Source organism: Anguilla anguilla, chromosome 2 (genome assembly GCF_013347855.1).
Source record: "Anguilla anguilla isolate fAngAng1 chromosome 2, fAngAng1.pri, whole genome shotgun sequence".
NCBI lineage: Eukaryota > Metazoa > Chordata > Actinopteri > Anguilliformes > Anguillidae > Anguilla > Anguilla anguilla.
Window position 1 is genome coordinate 9,540,394 of NC_049202.1, and position 14,574 is coordinate 9,554,967.

Consider the following 14,574-nt stretch of genomic DNA (forward strand, 5'->3'; position numbering starts at 1 on the left):
CAGCCCTTTTCGGATAACATTGGCTACCCAGGCACTGTGCCTTGGGGCCCGCCTTCTCGACCAGGGCCCCTCCTCGAATTGATTGCCAAGCAGAAGATTCAGATTCAACGTTTTGGAGGGGCCCAGCAATTATTTTTTGCCTAGGTTCAGAAGTCTAGGCACGGCTCGGACTATTCTAAAGGACTGGTAAATTATTTTTTTTTAAAAACGTTTTTTACAATGAAGCCTTACGTTTAAAGTTGGTGATTTTGCCTGGTATTAGGCTACGTAAATCGATGCTGACGCTAAGTATACGTTAAAAAAATTATTTCGGGTGATAAACTCATTGAAATAATGTCATAGATGGGACACATTGAAGTTTCACACACTTGCCCCCTTCTTTCATTGACATATCATGGCCTTAAAATCTGTTTTTTCAAGAGACGGTATGAAACTGGGTTTAAGTGCGCAGACCGCACGATAATGATTAATGTCGTTGCTCAGTAGAATGTTTTTAAGAATGGCCTGCAGAGAAACGATGCTGCGCTGAAGATTCTCTTTCCAATAGCGTCCCTTATGACGTTCTCTCTGGGCTTCGCTCTGTGACATAACACTCCGAATATTGGCAGTAGCCTAAGCGTATAAGTACCATGAAGCAGGCCGTTCTATTTAGATTGTTTTATGGCGCTTTTTGTGAGAACATTTGTATTATGGATTTCCTCGCCTTGAGAGGCAAGATTTCGAAATTCAGAAATGAAAACTTGAGGCTGAAATCGGACATCAGCCAGAGCGAGACCGAAGACTTTAGAGCCAAATCAGTCGAAACTGTAAGTAAGCTGTGGCCTGTGTGTTTCCCACTAGTTGTTGAATGACGGTTTTGCCGTTACATAGGCTACATACATAACGTACGTACGTATGTTATGTAATGTATGTGTCTGTATGTATGTATGTAACGGCAAAACCGTCACTCAACATTTAGATGAACAAAAACTTATAATTCCCATTTTACATTAATGTTTTGCCGTTACACAGATACATACATAACGTACCTATCGTATGTTATGTCATGTATGTATATATGTATGTATCTGGTATGTATGTATGTAACGGCAAAACCGTTACTCAAAATGTATGTATGTATGTATGTATGTAACGGCAAAACATTAATGTAAAATGGGAATGATAAGTTACATACATACATACATACATGTTGAGTAACGGTTTTGCCATTACATACATACATACATACATACCAGATACATACGTATATACATACATACATAACATAACATACGTACATATGTAACGTATGTTATGTATGTAATAATGTACCAGATAGGCTACATACATACATAACGTACGTACGTATGTTATGTAATGTATGTATGATATGTGTATGTATGTAACGGCAAAACCGTTACTCAACATGTATGATGTATGTATGTATGTATGTAACGGCAAAACATGAATGTAAAATGGGAATGATAAGTAATATACATACATACATACATGTTGAGTAACGGTTTTGCCATTACATACATACATACCAGATACATACATACATACATACATACATTTAGATGAACAAAATTTCCATTTCAGAGGAAAAACTTATCATTCCCATTTTACATACATAACATACGTAGTACGTATGTTAAATATGTTATGTATGTTATGTATGTATTAATGTAAAATGGGAATAAGGTTTTCCTCTGAAATGGAAATCTAAATGTAGGAATAATGCTTCTAGAGCTGCAAGATAGTTTATAAAAGCAAGAACAAATAGCCTAAAGAGAAACAACTTAGTGTTTTTTTGCACGGTTTATCATAAATCAAAATTTATATTTGTGCAATGATAATCAAGCGATCTCTCAGCTCTAGTCCTATTATTCGATTCAATCTGTGTCTAATTTAGGCTTGAAAGTGATGTGTGTGGATTCTTTGGAGGCCAAAGTTAAACTGAGCACTTGAAATGGGCTTGAGTGAGAGCCCTCGTCCAAATCCTAAATTTGAGTTTGCGTAGCTGATCTAGTTTTCCGTTATGATTTCAGGACCCAGGGCAGAGCTGGGAAGAACAGCAGCACCTAACGCATGCTTTGTCCCTTCAAGGGAAATCACATAGCATGCTGGACGCCTTCTCTAAGATGTTCACTGAGAAGGCGGAGGTTAAACTGGCCCATATTAACAGAAAGCTTGACCTCACATCAGAGGTGTCGTCCAGCTCGGTCCGAGTGCCGCATGTCATCACACCTACCCTAGCACCTTCCCCGGCACGCGCCCCAGCCCTGAGAACAAATTTTGGAAGGTTTGATCGCATCAATCCACCTGTCACCTCCACGCAGTCGCCAAAAATGGCGCAAAAGGTCGGCAAAGAGAGGTCTGGGTTCAAGTGTATAAAGGCCCTCCCGCCCCATGTGCCCGGCCCGTATCAGCCTGGGTGCATTTCGAGCATGATCATGTCAGGCAACTGGCTGAGTGTGAATGCGCTCAGCTCAGTCAGCTCCACCTATTCGGCTGGGGGCTCAGGGGAGAGGCAGGGGATGTTCCTCAATCCAAAAGATTCCCACGTTTTCCTGCCCGATGCCCCTGAAGACACGGGTAGAAAACTGCCCCATCTTCACAGGGCTGTCAAAAACGAGAGGGCCCCCCAGCAGCCCTCTGGTTGGCCTGAAACTAGAATCGGCCCTCAGAGCCACAGAATGCATTTGTTTGACAAGAAGACTCAACTGCAGCCTGTGGCAAGCGCACAGGCAGTGCTGGAGCGCAACAGGGCATGCCTGCCTGGAGGAGGGCAGAAGTCCATCCTGCCCCCGCATACAGAAGCCCAAAAACACCAGGAGACTCGCAGGCTGCCGATGCTGGCTAAGGCCAAAGCCGCGCTGGACCGGTACAAGGCGCGGCAGGCGTCCAAGGGGGTGAACTCAGGCTCGCGCCGTCCGGCCAAATCCAGAATCATCCTGGTGGGCCAAAGCACGCCCCAGCCAAAGGAAGAACTGGCAAGCCTGCCCGCGTTGGCCATAACCAAAATTTCAGAGGAGAGCAAGACCCACACCCCAAAGCGTCCCACCGCTGGACCAAAGCGAGGGTTTTTTAACCTAAGGAAGTTCTCATCAAAAGTGGCACCCTCTACAACTTTGGAGAACACAGGTGAGCCCATCCTACCTTGAATGTATTATATTTTCACATTGTGTTCCTCTTTCAGGTCAAATCAGCTCTTGTTATTGGTAAAATAAACCACCATATGATGTAGGAATTTCTCTAATTGATTTTTCTATCCATGTATACAATTAGAGATTTGCATCACTATCTGCTCAAAAAGAAAATGAAAATGTGATAAATCCAGATTAATGAACACATGGTGATGAAATCTGAACAGTCATTGAGCAGACAAGATACATAAATGAAGATAGCCTATAAGTGTAAAGATTTACATCAACATCTGTTCAAAAAGAAAAAGATGACAAACAAGATGTCCAATGAGTAGGAGGCAAAACAGCCAATGAGCAAAGGGAATAAACAAGACAGCCAATGAGCAGATGGATTACATCAATGTCAATGAAATGGCCAGTAAGTGGAGAGTTTGCTGATGACAAAAGGTGACAAACAAGATGTCCAATGAGCAAAATACATTTGAAATGTATTAACAACATATATTCCATTCCGAAGACAAATGGTTCACAGGGATTGGTTTAAGACAACAAAGATTGTATGCTCATCCTTTTTTCCCTGTTGTGACCTCACTCACTGATCATGTGACCCCCTAGATGAGCTCCCATTGGACACTCCCACTGAGATCACGGAGGTTTTCTTCCCCTTTCCGAATCCTCAAGCAGCCTTGAACCAAGGCTTCCTCCAACTCAGCTGTGACAACTGGTAGGCAGCCTCTAATGCTAACCACTGTTATCCAAATAGAATAAACTGAAACTATATTAAAAGTATATTTTCAATGTACAAACATTTCAGGATGTAAATGCCATTTACAAGTGCATAACACTTTCAGATATTGCAATATGTATTATTTTCAAACGCACTGCTGTAAGTATCATATTTTCCGTATTGGTAGTTGCAATAGGCGTTAAATTTATTTTTGCACCAGGATAAAACAGAAGCTCCCTTACAGATATGGAATATACATGAAATTATTGCACATATATGGGATCTTTTGGAAAATATAATTGTAGATAATGGCCATCTGAAACTCAGTATCTGAGGCTGTCAAATCAGTGGATTGGAGGAGATTATTATGGTGCAGCTTGATATTTGGAGCCTGATCTTTCTTGACTGTATCTTGCCGTGCAGGGAGAAAAAGATTTGCGGGCTCAACTCGTTTCGAAGACTGGCCCAGCACAACTCCGGCATATTGAGCCCAAAACTTCATAAAATCTGCAAGCTGGTCATGCAGGAGGTACGCCGGCGTTTCCGTCTGCACCCGTCCGTTGTGTGTTTTTATGTTCTCGGTTGCGCTGAAACGGTCCGATCTCTCACACACACCGATTGCGTTTGTCTCCAGGTGCAGAACCCGCAGTCCCAGGTGTCCCACGTTGCCATGGCGACGCTGGGAGACCTATACCAACACCTGCCCGGCGACATGGACGCAGAGCTGGACTGGACCGCCAAGGTGCTGCTCCAAAAAGCCGCCGAGTCCAACAGCGGTGTCCGACAGGACGTGGGCGTGGCCTTGGGACACATGCTGCGCAGCTGCAGCCCCGCCCGCTGCATGAAGGCGCTGCTGAAAGGGGGCCTGAGGTGGGCGGGGCAGGGGGCGGGGTCTTACCTCATACACGTTTCTGTCATGCACGATGGCTGGAGGTTGAGTCGTAACTTGGCATCGTTTTTATGCTGCTTCTGGCACGCAAACAGCCCTTTTAGGAATTGTGTGTGTTGACAAACGTGTTTTCCTCCTAACAGTGACCGTAACGCAGCAGTGAGAGCGTGCGCCGCTCGCCAGCTAGCGGCTCTCGTCGAGTTTGTGGGGGCGCCACACCTCCTGACGTTCACTAAGAAGCTCCTGAACGACTTCCTGTCTGCTGTCAGCCGACTGCCTCAGGACGCCTCGCAGGAAGTCAGGTAGGCGGTGTGTCTTTATCCACCTGTGTGTTCGTACGCGCTGGCGAGGGGCTAACAGCAAAGGCGTTTAACACAGCCCTGTCTGATAAGCGTACCCATCGTTTTCCCCAGGAGCTGCGGCAAAACAATAATGCAAACGCTGTCGGGGCATGAGGAGATGAACGAGAAGCTGCTGAAGTTTATCTCTCAGCACCGCCCAGCCCTTCCCCACCGCCCTCAGTAAACTCCACACCTCTAAAAAAACAAAAAAAACAAAAAAAAAAAGGCCAGCATGCCACACATCAGGCATGACCTGGAACCCCCCCTCTTCCCCCCCCCAAAAATGAAAGCCAGCATGCAAAAAAAAGAAAAAAGAAAAACAATCAGCATGCAAAAACAACCCCCCCCCCCCAAAAAAAGGCCAGCATGCCACACATCAGGGCATGGCCTGGACCCCCCCCCCCCCCAAAAAAAAAAAAGCCAGCAAAGAACCCAGCATGCAAAAAAAAGAAAAAAGAAAAAAAAATCAGCATGCAAAAACAACCCCCCTCTCCCAAAAAAAGCCAGCACGCCACACATCAGGGCAAGACCTGGACCCCCCCCCCCCTTCAAAAAAAAAAACAAAAAACAAAGAAATCAGCGTGCAAAAAAGACAGGATGGGGAAAAAGCATGCCACATATCAGGGCATGACCTGGACCCCCCCCCCCAAAAAAAAGGCCAGCATGCCACACATCAGGCATGGCCTGGAACTCCCCCCCCACCCCAAAAAAAGCCAGCAAAGAAGCCAGCATGCAAAAAAAAAAGAAAAAAGAAAAAAAAATCAGCATGCAAGAACAACCCCCCTCTCCCAAAAAAAGCCAGCATGCCACACATCAGGGCAAGACCTGGACCCCCCCTCCAAAAAAAAACAAAAAACAAAGAAGCCAGTATGCAAAAAAGAAATCAGCATGCAAAAAAGACAGGATGGGGAAAAAGCATGCCACACATCAGGGCATGACCTGGAACCCCCCCCCCTCCAAAAAAAGGCCAGCATGCTACATATCAGGGCATGGCCTGGAAACTCCCCCCCCCCAAAAAAAAACCAGCAAAGAAGCCAGCATGCAAAAAAAAGAAAAAAGAAAAAAAAATCAGCATGCAAAAACAACCCCCCTCTCCCAAAAAAAAGCCAGCATGCCACACATCTGGGCAAGACCTGGAACCCTCTCACCCAAAAGCCAGCATTTATTTAAAAAAGCCGGCAAAAGGCAGCATGCAAAAACAACCCCCCCCCCCATAAAAAGTCCAGCATGCAAAAAAGAAATCAGCATGCAAAAAAGACAGGATGGGGAAAAAAAGCATGCCACACATCAGGGCATGACCTGGAACCCCCCACCTCCAAAAAAAGGCCAGCATGCCACATATCAGGGCATGGCCTGGAAACCTCCCCCCCCCCCCAAAAAGAAACCAGCAAAGAAGCCAGCATGCAAAAAAAAGAAAAAAGAAAAAAAAATCAGCATGCAAAAACAACCCCCCTCTCCCAAAAAAAAGCCAGCATGCCACACATCAGGGCAAGACCTGGACCTCCAAAAAAAAACAAAAAACAAAGAAGCCAAAAAATAAATCAGCATGCAAAAAAGACAGGATGGGGAAAAAAGCATGCCACACATCAGGGCATGACCTGGAACCCCCCCTTCCAGAAAAAAAGAAACCAGCATGCAAAAAAAAAAGAAAAGAAAATCAGCATGCGAAAACAACCCCCCTCTCCCAAAAAAAAAGCCAGCATGCCACACATCGGGGCAAGACCTGGACCCCCCCCCCCCCCCCCAAAGAAAAAAGCAAAGAAGCCAGCATGCAAAAAAGAAATCAGCATGCAAAAAAGATAGGATGGGGGGAAAAAAAGCATCCGACACATCAGGGCAAGGCTGGAACAAACCCAGCACCCATTTTAAAAAAGCCAGCAAAAAAGCCTGCATGCAAAAAAAAAATCAGCATGCAAAAAAAGCCAGGATGCAAAAACAACAAAAAAAAAGTCAGCATGCAAATAATAATAATAAAAATAAATAAGCATCCCAAAAAAAAGGGCAGGATGCAAAAGCTGCGTGGGGCCCGTCAGGACAAAGGGGGCACTGTCAAGCAGCCCCACCAAAGAGCAGCCAAGACAGGCACATACAGAGTGCCGAAAAAGGATCGGAGAGCCTCAGGATGCCCCGGCAGGTCCACACCCAAAACCACCTCAGAGTGACGGACCTGTCAAAGGAGGCTCTCCCGCTTCTGCCCTGGGACACAAGCGTCAGGTCAGTCTGTTAAAAACATTTTTAAAAAACATTTCTTCTCTTTGTGATCTTATCTTTTTTTATTAAAAGTTAAAATTTTTCTTTTGGGTGAGATAAACATTCAAGTATTGCGTAATTTGTATTATACAATGGGGGATGTTAGAAGTGACTTTTCAAGCTTTTATCAACTCGAATGAATTTTTATAGCGCGTTTTACAGTTAAACTGTCACAAAGACACTTTACAAAGTAGCAGAAAAAGAGCAGAAACAATGAGAATTAGAAATATTGAATGACCCAGCACTTGACTGAGTTGTAGGTATTGTGCTTCCACCTAAAGGTTTCACAGTCTTGGATAAATGCAAGTTGCAAGATGTTTTGATTGGTCAGTCTTGAGTTTTTACTGTGATGTTATGCTGACTGGGTATATCCCCCTTTGTAACCCCCGTAGCCTGTCCCAGGTCCTGCAAAAGCAGAAGAACAGGTACCAGGAGCTGTGGGGTCCATCCCTCCCCAAACAGCGATTGGCGGGCTCCTGGATAGAGCCTCCCAGCACCTCAACTCTGGTTGGTGGAAACTGTTAGAATCGTTGCCATTGGGTTCTCCATGAATATCTTAGGCTGTCAGTCAAAACTGTGTAGAACGGGGCAGCGGCTTTGGAAAGATCTATGATTGGCTTGTGTGTGGGAGGATGTTTCTCTCATCTCTTTGTCTCCCTTCGTAATACAGGGAGAAGACATGGCCTGGCCCAGATTCAAAATAATTTTTAAAAAAAGCCAGGATAGAAAAAAAGCATGCTTCAGGGTAAGGCCTGGGACCCCCCTCAGCCAAAAGCCAGCATTCATTAAAAACAAAAGCTGGCAAAAAGGCAGCATGCAAAATAAGAAAAAATCCAGCACACAAAAAAAGTCAAGGTGCAAAAAAATAAATAAATAAATAAAAATAAAACATTGCATGCGAAAATAAATAAATAAGCATCAAAAAAAAAAAAAAAAAGGCAGGATGCAAAAGCTGCGTGGGGCCCGTCAGGACAAAGGGGGCACTGTCAAGCAGCCCCACCAAAGAGCAGCCCAGACAGGCACATACAGAGTGCCGAAAAAGGATCGGAGAGCCTCAGGATGCCCCGGCAGGTCCACACCCAAAACCACCTCAGAGTGACGGACCTGTCAAAGGAGGCTCTCCCGCTTCTGCCCTGGGACACAAGCGTCAGGTCAGTCTGTTAAAAACATTTTTAAAAAAACATTTCTTCTCTTTGTGATCTTATCTTTTTTTATTAAAAGGTGAAGAATCTAATCACCATCTTTTCTTTTTGTTGAGATAAACATTCAAGTATTGCCATAATTTGTATTATACAATGGGGAATGTTAAAAGTGACTTTTCAAGCTTTTATCAAATCAAATATATTTTTATAGCACTTTTTACAGTTAAACTGTCACAAAGACACTTTACAAAGTAGCAGAAAAAGAGCAGAAACAATGAGAATTATAAATATTGACTGACTCAGCACTTGATGCATTGTGCTTCCAGCTAAAGGTTTCAAAGTCTTGGATGAATGCGAGTTGCAAGATGTTTTGATTGGTCAGTCTTGAGTTTTTACTGTGATGTCATTCTGACTGGGCATATAAACTGTATAAGGATTCTGATTATTGTATAATATCTTTTCTGCAGTGCATTGTGGTATTACAGTACATGCTTCTGTTTCATGAGAGATCTTTGAGGAAGACATGTGATGCTCAACCAAAACCTACTCAGGAAGACAAACAAGACTAATCACCATCTGACATTCAAAAATAAAATTGTTTTGAGAAAAATAAATACATGCACAATAAAAAATTGTCTGGGAAGTCCTTGAGTTACAGATTCTAACAAGTGAAAATGGTTTAGAAATTAAGCACCAATTTTGAGCAGTTTTTTGTTTTTTAAAGAAATTGAACAGTCTGCCCTTGTTATGTGCTTTTTCACTTTATTCAGATGAGGGGAAGCAGACAGGGTTACAGTACAGAAAGGGTCACGAATCAAACCCCTAGTCAGTGGTCTTCTACCACGGTGGAATACTGCAAGACAACCTGGTTGTAAATGGCACTGCACAAATAAGGGCTCACTTGCTCTTTCCTCCGCTCGTTATACTGGCCTAAATATAGGGATTAATTGTACTGTGGATCACAAGAGCAGAAACTACATCACAGGTCAGGCATGAGCCCCCAGGGGGGGAAGGGAAAGGGGCAACGGGACACCTTCAAACGATAGCGTTTGAGAGCTTAACTGTAGATCCTGAGGAGTGGACAGAATGAATCTGGGGAGATATTTCATCCAGTATGTGCCAAACAAATGACTGTTGAAGGCGTCCCACTTTTCCAATCTGGAGCAGGAGGGGGGGGGTTTCCCAAATCCACGTCACTTACACTGGCTGGTCAGGAGGTAGCTGGGTATGTCCAAGTTGGGGACGGCCAGCACTACAAAGTTGCAGGTCATTGTCTGATTGAAGAGAACAGGAGAAGAACATGAATACCTCACTATTTGATAGTCAGTTATTCTGGGGGGGGGGGGGTGAATAACTTACAATATTCCTAAAAAAGAAACTAAAAAAATCCCCGACTTTGAGCAACTTAAATGTAGCTACATTACTGTAATTTACAGCAATATTTCACTATAAATGTTGAACATTACACACATACAATGACATTCAAATGAAATTTTCTAACATGTTGCATATATGCTGTTGGCACTGAGATAATGTTGCATTGTTCTGACATATATTTGAGTACATTTCAGTTAGAGTCTGTGGAAGAAAGGCCTGATCTCACTGCGTTGTATTCCACAAATAAAAATCATGAATACTCAGGTTAGAGAACCAATCAGTGCTCTGTATAGCTGGCCATAGTTGCCACAGTGCCATAAATCAGTCATAAAGTACACAAAGTACATCTAGGCAACACCACACAGCTCTGAAAGGAATTACAGAATGTGCCACACAGCATTTCATGAGCATGGCTGAATTATTTATGAAGTAGTATTGATACTGTTCTGCATGCTGAATGTACTAGCGATCTGTGGCACTGTGATTCAGTTAACGTGAGTATGGTCACCTTGCCATGGAGTGAGCAGTCTGCCAGGTTAATGTCCGGCCTGTTCTTACACACAGTCTGTCCCGCAGTCACCGACAGGCTGTACTTCACCCGAGCAGGGGGATACATCTGCAGATCACAAACATTTTTAAAAAAACATACCCCTTTCTGCCCAGTCTGTCATTCACTCAAACTCCCAAATCCATAACACATGTAGCCAATTATGTAATAAAAATAGTATTGTTGTTGTTGTTATTAATAACAATAATAATAATAATAATAATATAGACATTATTTCTATTATACTTTCATACAGTTTTCAGAAGCCCAAGGGTCTTTACCTAAGACCCCCCCCCCCCATCTCACATGCACACTGCAAACACATTCCTTTCCAATAACTATTTCTTTTTTTGCCATAAGAAATAGTTATTTTTCAAAAAGCCTATTACTTGGAGCTGCTGTTAAGTGGATGTACCACATTATCAACATTCACTCCCATTTACCACAAAACTGGGTCATATATGTATTGATTTCCTTTTAGATGCCTGTTAGAAATGAATTCTCAGATCCTTGAGAATTCAGAATGAAATGTGCAACTACTCAAAGCATATGAAATAAATTTTTTGTTCTGAGTATCAGTGAAAATGTTTCTTTTAGGGTTGTCAATAATCTGGGGAATTTTTACTGGTATCCAGAAGATTAAAGCATTTCAGACAATTAATGAACCAGGCCTGTTATTCTGTTGCATTATCTGCGTTCACACATGCAGGCATGTTTTAATTCCCCCAGAGAGATGGCACATTAAAATTAATTCACCTGAGCACTGACAGACTGGATGGAGACGAGCTTGTAGGCGTTTACGTTGTTGTTCATCTGGTTGTAGGTCCTGATGGCGTAGTTCGCTACTTTAAGAACTTCAGGGTCCTCGGGACTCAGCACGAAGCCGTTAGCAGCCGCTGAGGCGATCACCACGGCAACTGAGAGCAGGAGTTGGATGAATGCGGCCATCTTTGTGGGGTCCAGGCTAGGAGAAGGAACTCCGGGCCGAGCGAAAGGAGTCAGACTGCATTTATAGCCGTTTTATCGCAGTGATGTTTATGCAGATTAATCACGGGTATGTGCCGATCACGTAAGCAACAGGTTGGAAAATGTCGACTTCAGCAGTTTCTGAAAAGTAAGATTTTAGATAAAGCTCAGTAAGCAATGCCACAATCTGGCTTGATATTCATATCAGACAAGTACCCAGAGTTGCTTTCTTTGACTTTGGCTTAATTTGAAGATGAAGAAATGTGCGGACCGAGGGTCCATTAGAATAAAAGAAAACGTTTGAAATGAGTAAACATGCCAACACAATACAGTGGAGGTCGGCCAGTTAAAACTGCCACACAAAATGAACCCTGGGGTAATATTTTGTGTAAATAAAAAGCAATAAAGAACTGATACATAAAGATAAAAATTATCCATATCACTTCACTGGAATTTCACCAATATGTAATTTGCCCTCTCGTCACACAATTTGGTGTAAAGTGAGATTAGCTAAACCAGAAAATTCCTGAACAGGACAGCCTTAGTTTTGGATATATGCTCATACATTAGTTTCTGTGTAGTGTATATTGGGCATTGGGTTCCCATTTTTCAGGCTCTGCAATCTAAATATTGCTTGTTTCCCAATTTTCCTAACCTGTTCCCTTGTTCAGCTCCACTTTTTTTCAACACACACACACACACACTTAAACAGGTTGATCTGGTTCTATTTCTGTGCTCAGCACGAGTCTTTAATCAGCCAGCATTCCCAGAATGCATTTGGAAAATAGGATATATACACCAACTCTGTATTTAGCCTCACTGACTGACAGCAGAAGCATTCAAGCTTATGTTGTGGCATATTCTTGTGGTAGGCTAGTACATTTACCTACTTTCAATGCAGGAAAAAATATTGTCTATTTCTGCATTGCAGGAACAATCATTGCCCATTTCTCTATTGTGTGGTTCAGGAACAGTACTGGAGAGATCCTGAAACTATTGCACCGTTTCAGGTGAAAACTGAACATACATTTTCCTGAAATGTACATGCACGTCTATAATTCACAACATGCAAATGATGTCTCGATGCAAAACAGTTTCCAAATGTGGCTCCCCATGAAGTTACATCTGAAATCCCGCTGGCTAGCCTACATAATAATAAGTAGCCTCCATGCAAACGGATATATAGTGAAAATTATAAAATGTCGGACACAACTACAATCGCTGGCCTCCTTCAGCAGTGTGAGATTACAATTAAAATTAAAATGTAGGTTACAAGTTCGTCTATTTTAGAGGTAAGTAGCCTAGCCTCTGCAATAAACACACCAGCCATTATCCTTACCGTTAATAGGCTGTTACAGCGCTTGTCCGAATGTTTCTCGTTACTATTCGGATTCAGCGACCTGAGCCCTGGTTTCAGAACCTAAACACACGCGCCTCCTGTTTATCACCAGAGACAGTTGAGATGAGCGAGAGATGCATCTCGGTTCTGCGTAACGGGATGAGCTGTTACTGCTTTTCTTTTGCGTGCCTCACGTTACGTTACGGTCACGCTACCCGCACGTCGGAAGTCTATATCTCGATGGCACAGCCGCACTGACAATTCTGCTGCCCATCTATACTGCAAGGTACCCTTCCAAAACAGAAGAGTGCACGGACTGGTTTTATTCGAATTTAAAGAACTCGGATCCACGAGAATTAGTTTGCTAATTCAATATTATTACAACCTCGGTGTAACTGGTATACTAATGTAGCATTATGGCTAGGATTAGGATGAGGGTTAGGAATATGTTGAGTGTAGGGTTGAGGAAAGATATGTTTAGTTATGTTTAGGAACAAGTGAAAGGGTTAGTGCAAATGTTAGGCCTACTATAATCATTATAGTATCATGACAATCATTATCCATTATAGTATAATGCACTACCCTAATTTTGTCTTATTTGGGACATAAAACTACAGCCTTATGAATTTTGATATTGTTTCAGAGAAATACATTTTAGGAAAAAAAAATTCAAACACATTTGATAGTAGGCCTATTGCCTTTATTGAATTGGTGATATTTAAATTATTTTAAATATCAGTCTTAATAGAAAGGGGACATTAAAGATGACTCCAAGGGCTTTAAGTATGGCTTAGGGTTAAAATGATGCCTTGAGCGAGCAAGGTACATAATCTGCATTGTTTCAGTATATATCCATCTATATAAATGGATGCAATGTAAATGCTATGTAAAAAAGTTGTGTAAGACAATCTGGATAAGAGCATCTACTAATGTAATGTAATAAGTTAAGGGTTAGGGCTTAGGTTTATGGTTAACCTAAAAACCATGAAAATGAACTGAAATGTCTTTCAAGAAATTTATGATGAAAAATGTGTTTCAGTGGAAAACAAAAAAAATACATGAGACTATAACCTTGACCTTTAATAGCAAATTAATAAAAACAAATCTGATGAAATTTAAAAATAAATAAAAAGTCATTTCTTGATTCAGGCAAACAGAAAAGTAAATTCTGAATCTAAATGTTTTATTTCTTGGATGCAAGACTATATAGCTCTATGTATTTTCATATATATCACTTTTGGTGATATACATTTTTATAATGCCATCACACATGTTCTTATTGCTGTTGAATTCCTGATTAAGTGGTTTTTATCCAATAGGACAATGACATTTAAAATGACACCCAGGGCTCAAAAAGTTGAAATTATGTCTAGGAAAACTGTATCAGAGTTGAATGAATATAATGTAATAATGTTCAGAAGCTAGAGAAAGTATTAGTGATTTCAGATTATCCCATTTTTTCACATTTTGGGTGCAAAGTGTTTTTTCATATTTTTTCTGTAAAATATGTTTCAAACAAATTTTTTATTGAATTAATATGCAAATTGTTTTTCATTCATCTTCATAGGTCTGGAAATAGGGTTTAGTGTTGTAATTGGGCTTGGGAAAACAGGGTTGAGTAAATGGGAGAGGCTTTATGATTGACAGCTTGAGAGATGGTCAGTTCAAGTATTAGCCATTCATTTTGAACGATCCAAAATTTTTAAAAAGGTTTTTCTCGTAAGACTACTGACTTATGAACTTTTATTGTTAATAATAAATTAAAACATTTCCTTGCATTTGTTTCATTGAATAGTTCATATTTCTAGTTTTTTGTCTTTAATTGAAAAATAAAATATTTATTATCACTCCTAGGGCTTGAAATAGGG

The 14,574-nt window shown here is 41.7% G+C and overlaps 2 protein-coding genes and 1 long non-coding RNA gene across 3 annotated transcripts; 2 read left to right on the plus strand and 1 right to left on the minus strand.

Annotated features, from left to right (window-relative positions):
- The first annotated feature begins 734 nt into the window (after positions 1-734).
- Positions 735-5,269, plus strand: LOC118221767 (TOG array regulator of axonemal microtubules protein 2-like). The gene is made up of 7 exons (XM_035407133.1): positions 735-806; positions 2,031-3,126; positions 3,744-3,852; positions 4,279-4,384; positions 4,490-4,725; positions 4,888-5,046; positions 5,158-5,269. The coding sequence occupies exons 2-7, from the start codon at positions 2,103-2,105 to the stop codon at positions 5,267-5,269; spliced, it is 1,746 nt and encodes a 581-aa protein (XP_035263024.1). The 5' UTR covers positions 735-806; positions 2,031-2,102.
- Positions 5,270-6,848: 1,579 nt separating this feature from the next.
- On the plus strand, positions 6,849-8,176 carry LOC118221470. Its single transcript, XR_004764115.1, has 3 exons — positions 6,849-7,299; positions 7,728-7,842; positions 8,006-8,176. It is a non-coding gene; the product is annotated as an uncharacterized LOC118221470 (long non-coding RNA).
- Positions 8,177-9,219: 1,043 nt separating this feature from the next.
- zgc:194981 (uncharacterized protein LOC561073 homolog) lies at positions 9,220-12,909 on the minus strand. Its single transcript, XM_035403125.1, has 4 exons — positions 12,707-12,909; positions 11,158-11,508; positions 10,363-10,470; positions 9,220-9,751 (listed from the first exon to the last, which is right to left on the minus strand). The coding sequence occupies exons 2-4, from the start codon at positions 11,347-11,349 to the stop codon at positions 9,671-9,673; spliced, it is 381 nt and encodes a 126-aa protein (XP_035259016.1). The 5' UTR covers positions 11,350-11,508; positions 12,707-12,909; the 3' UTR covers positions 9,220-9,670.
- Between the last annotated feature and the right edge of the window lie 1,665 nt (positions 12,910-14,574).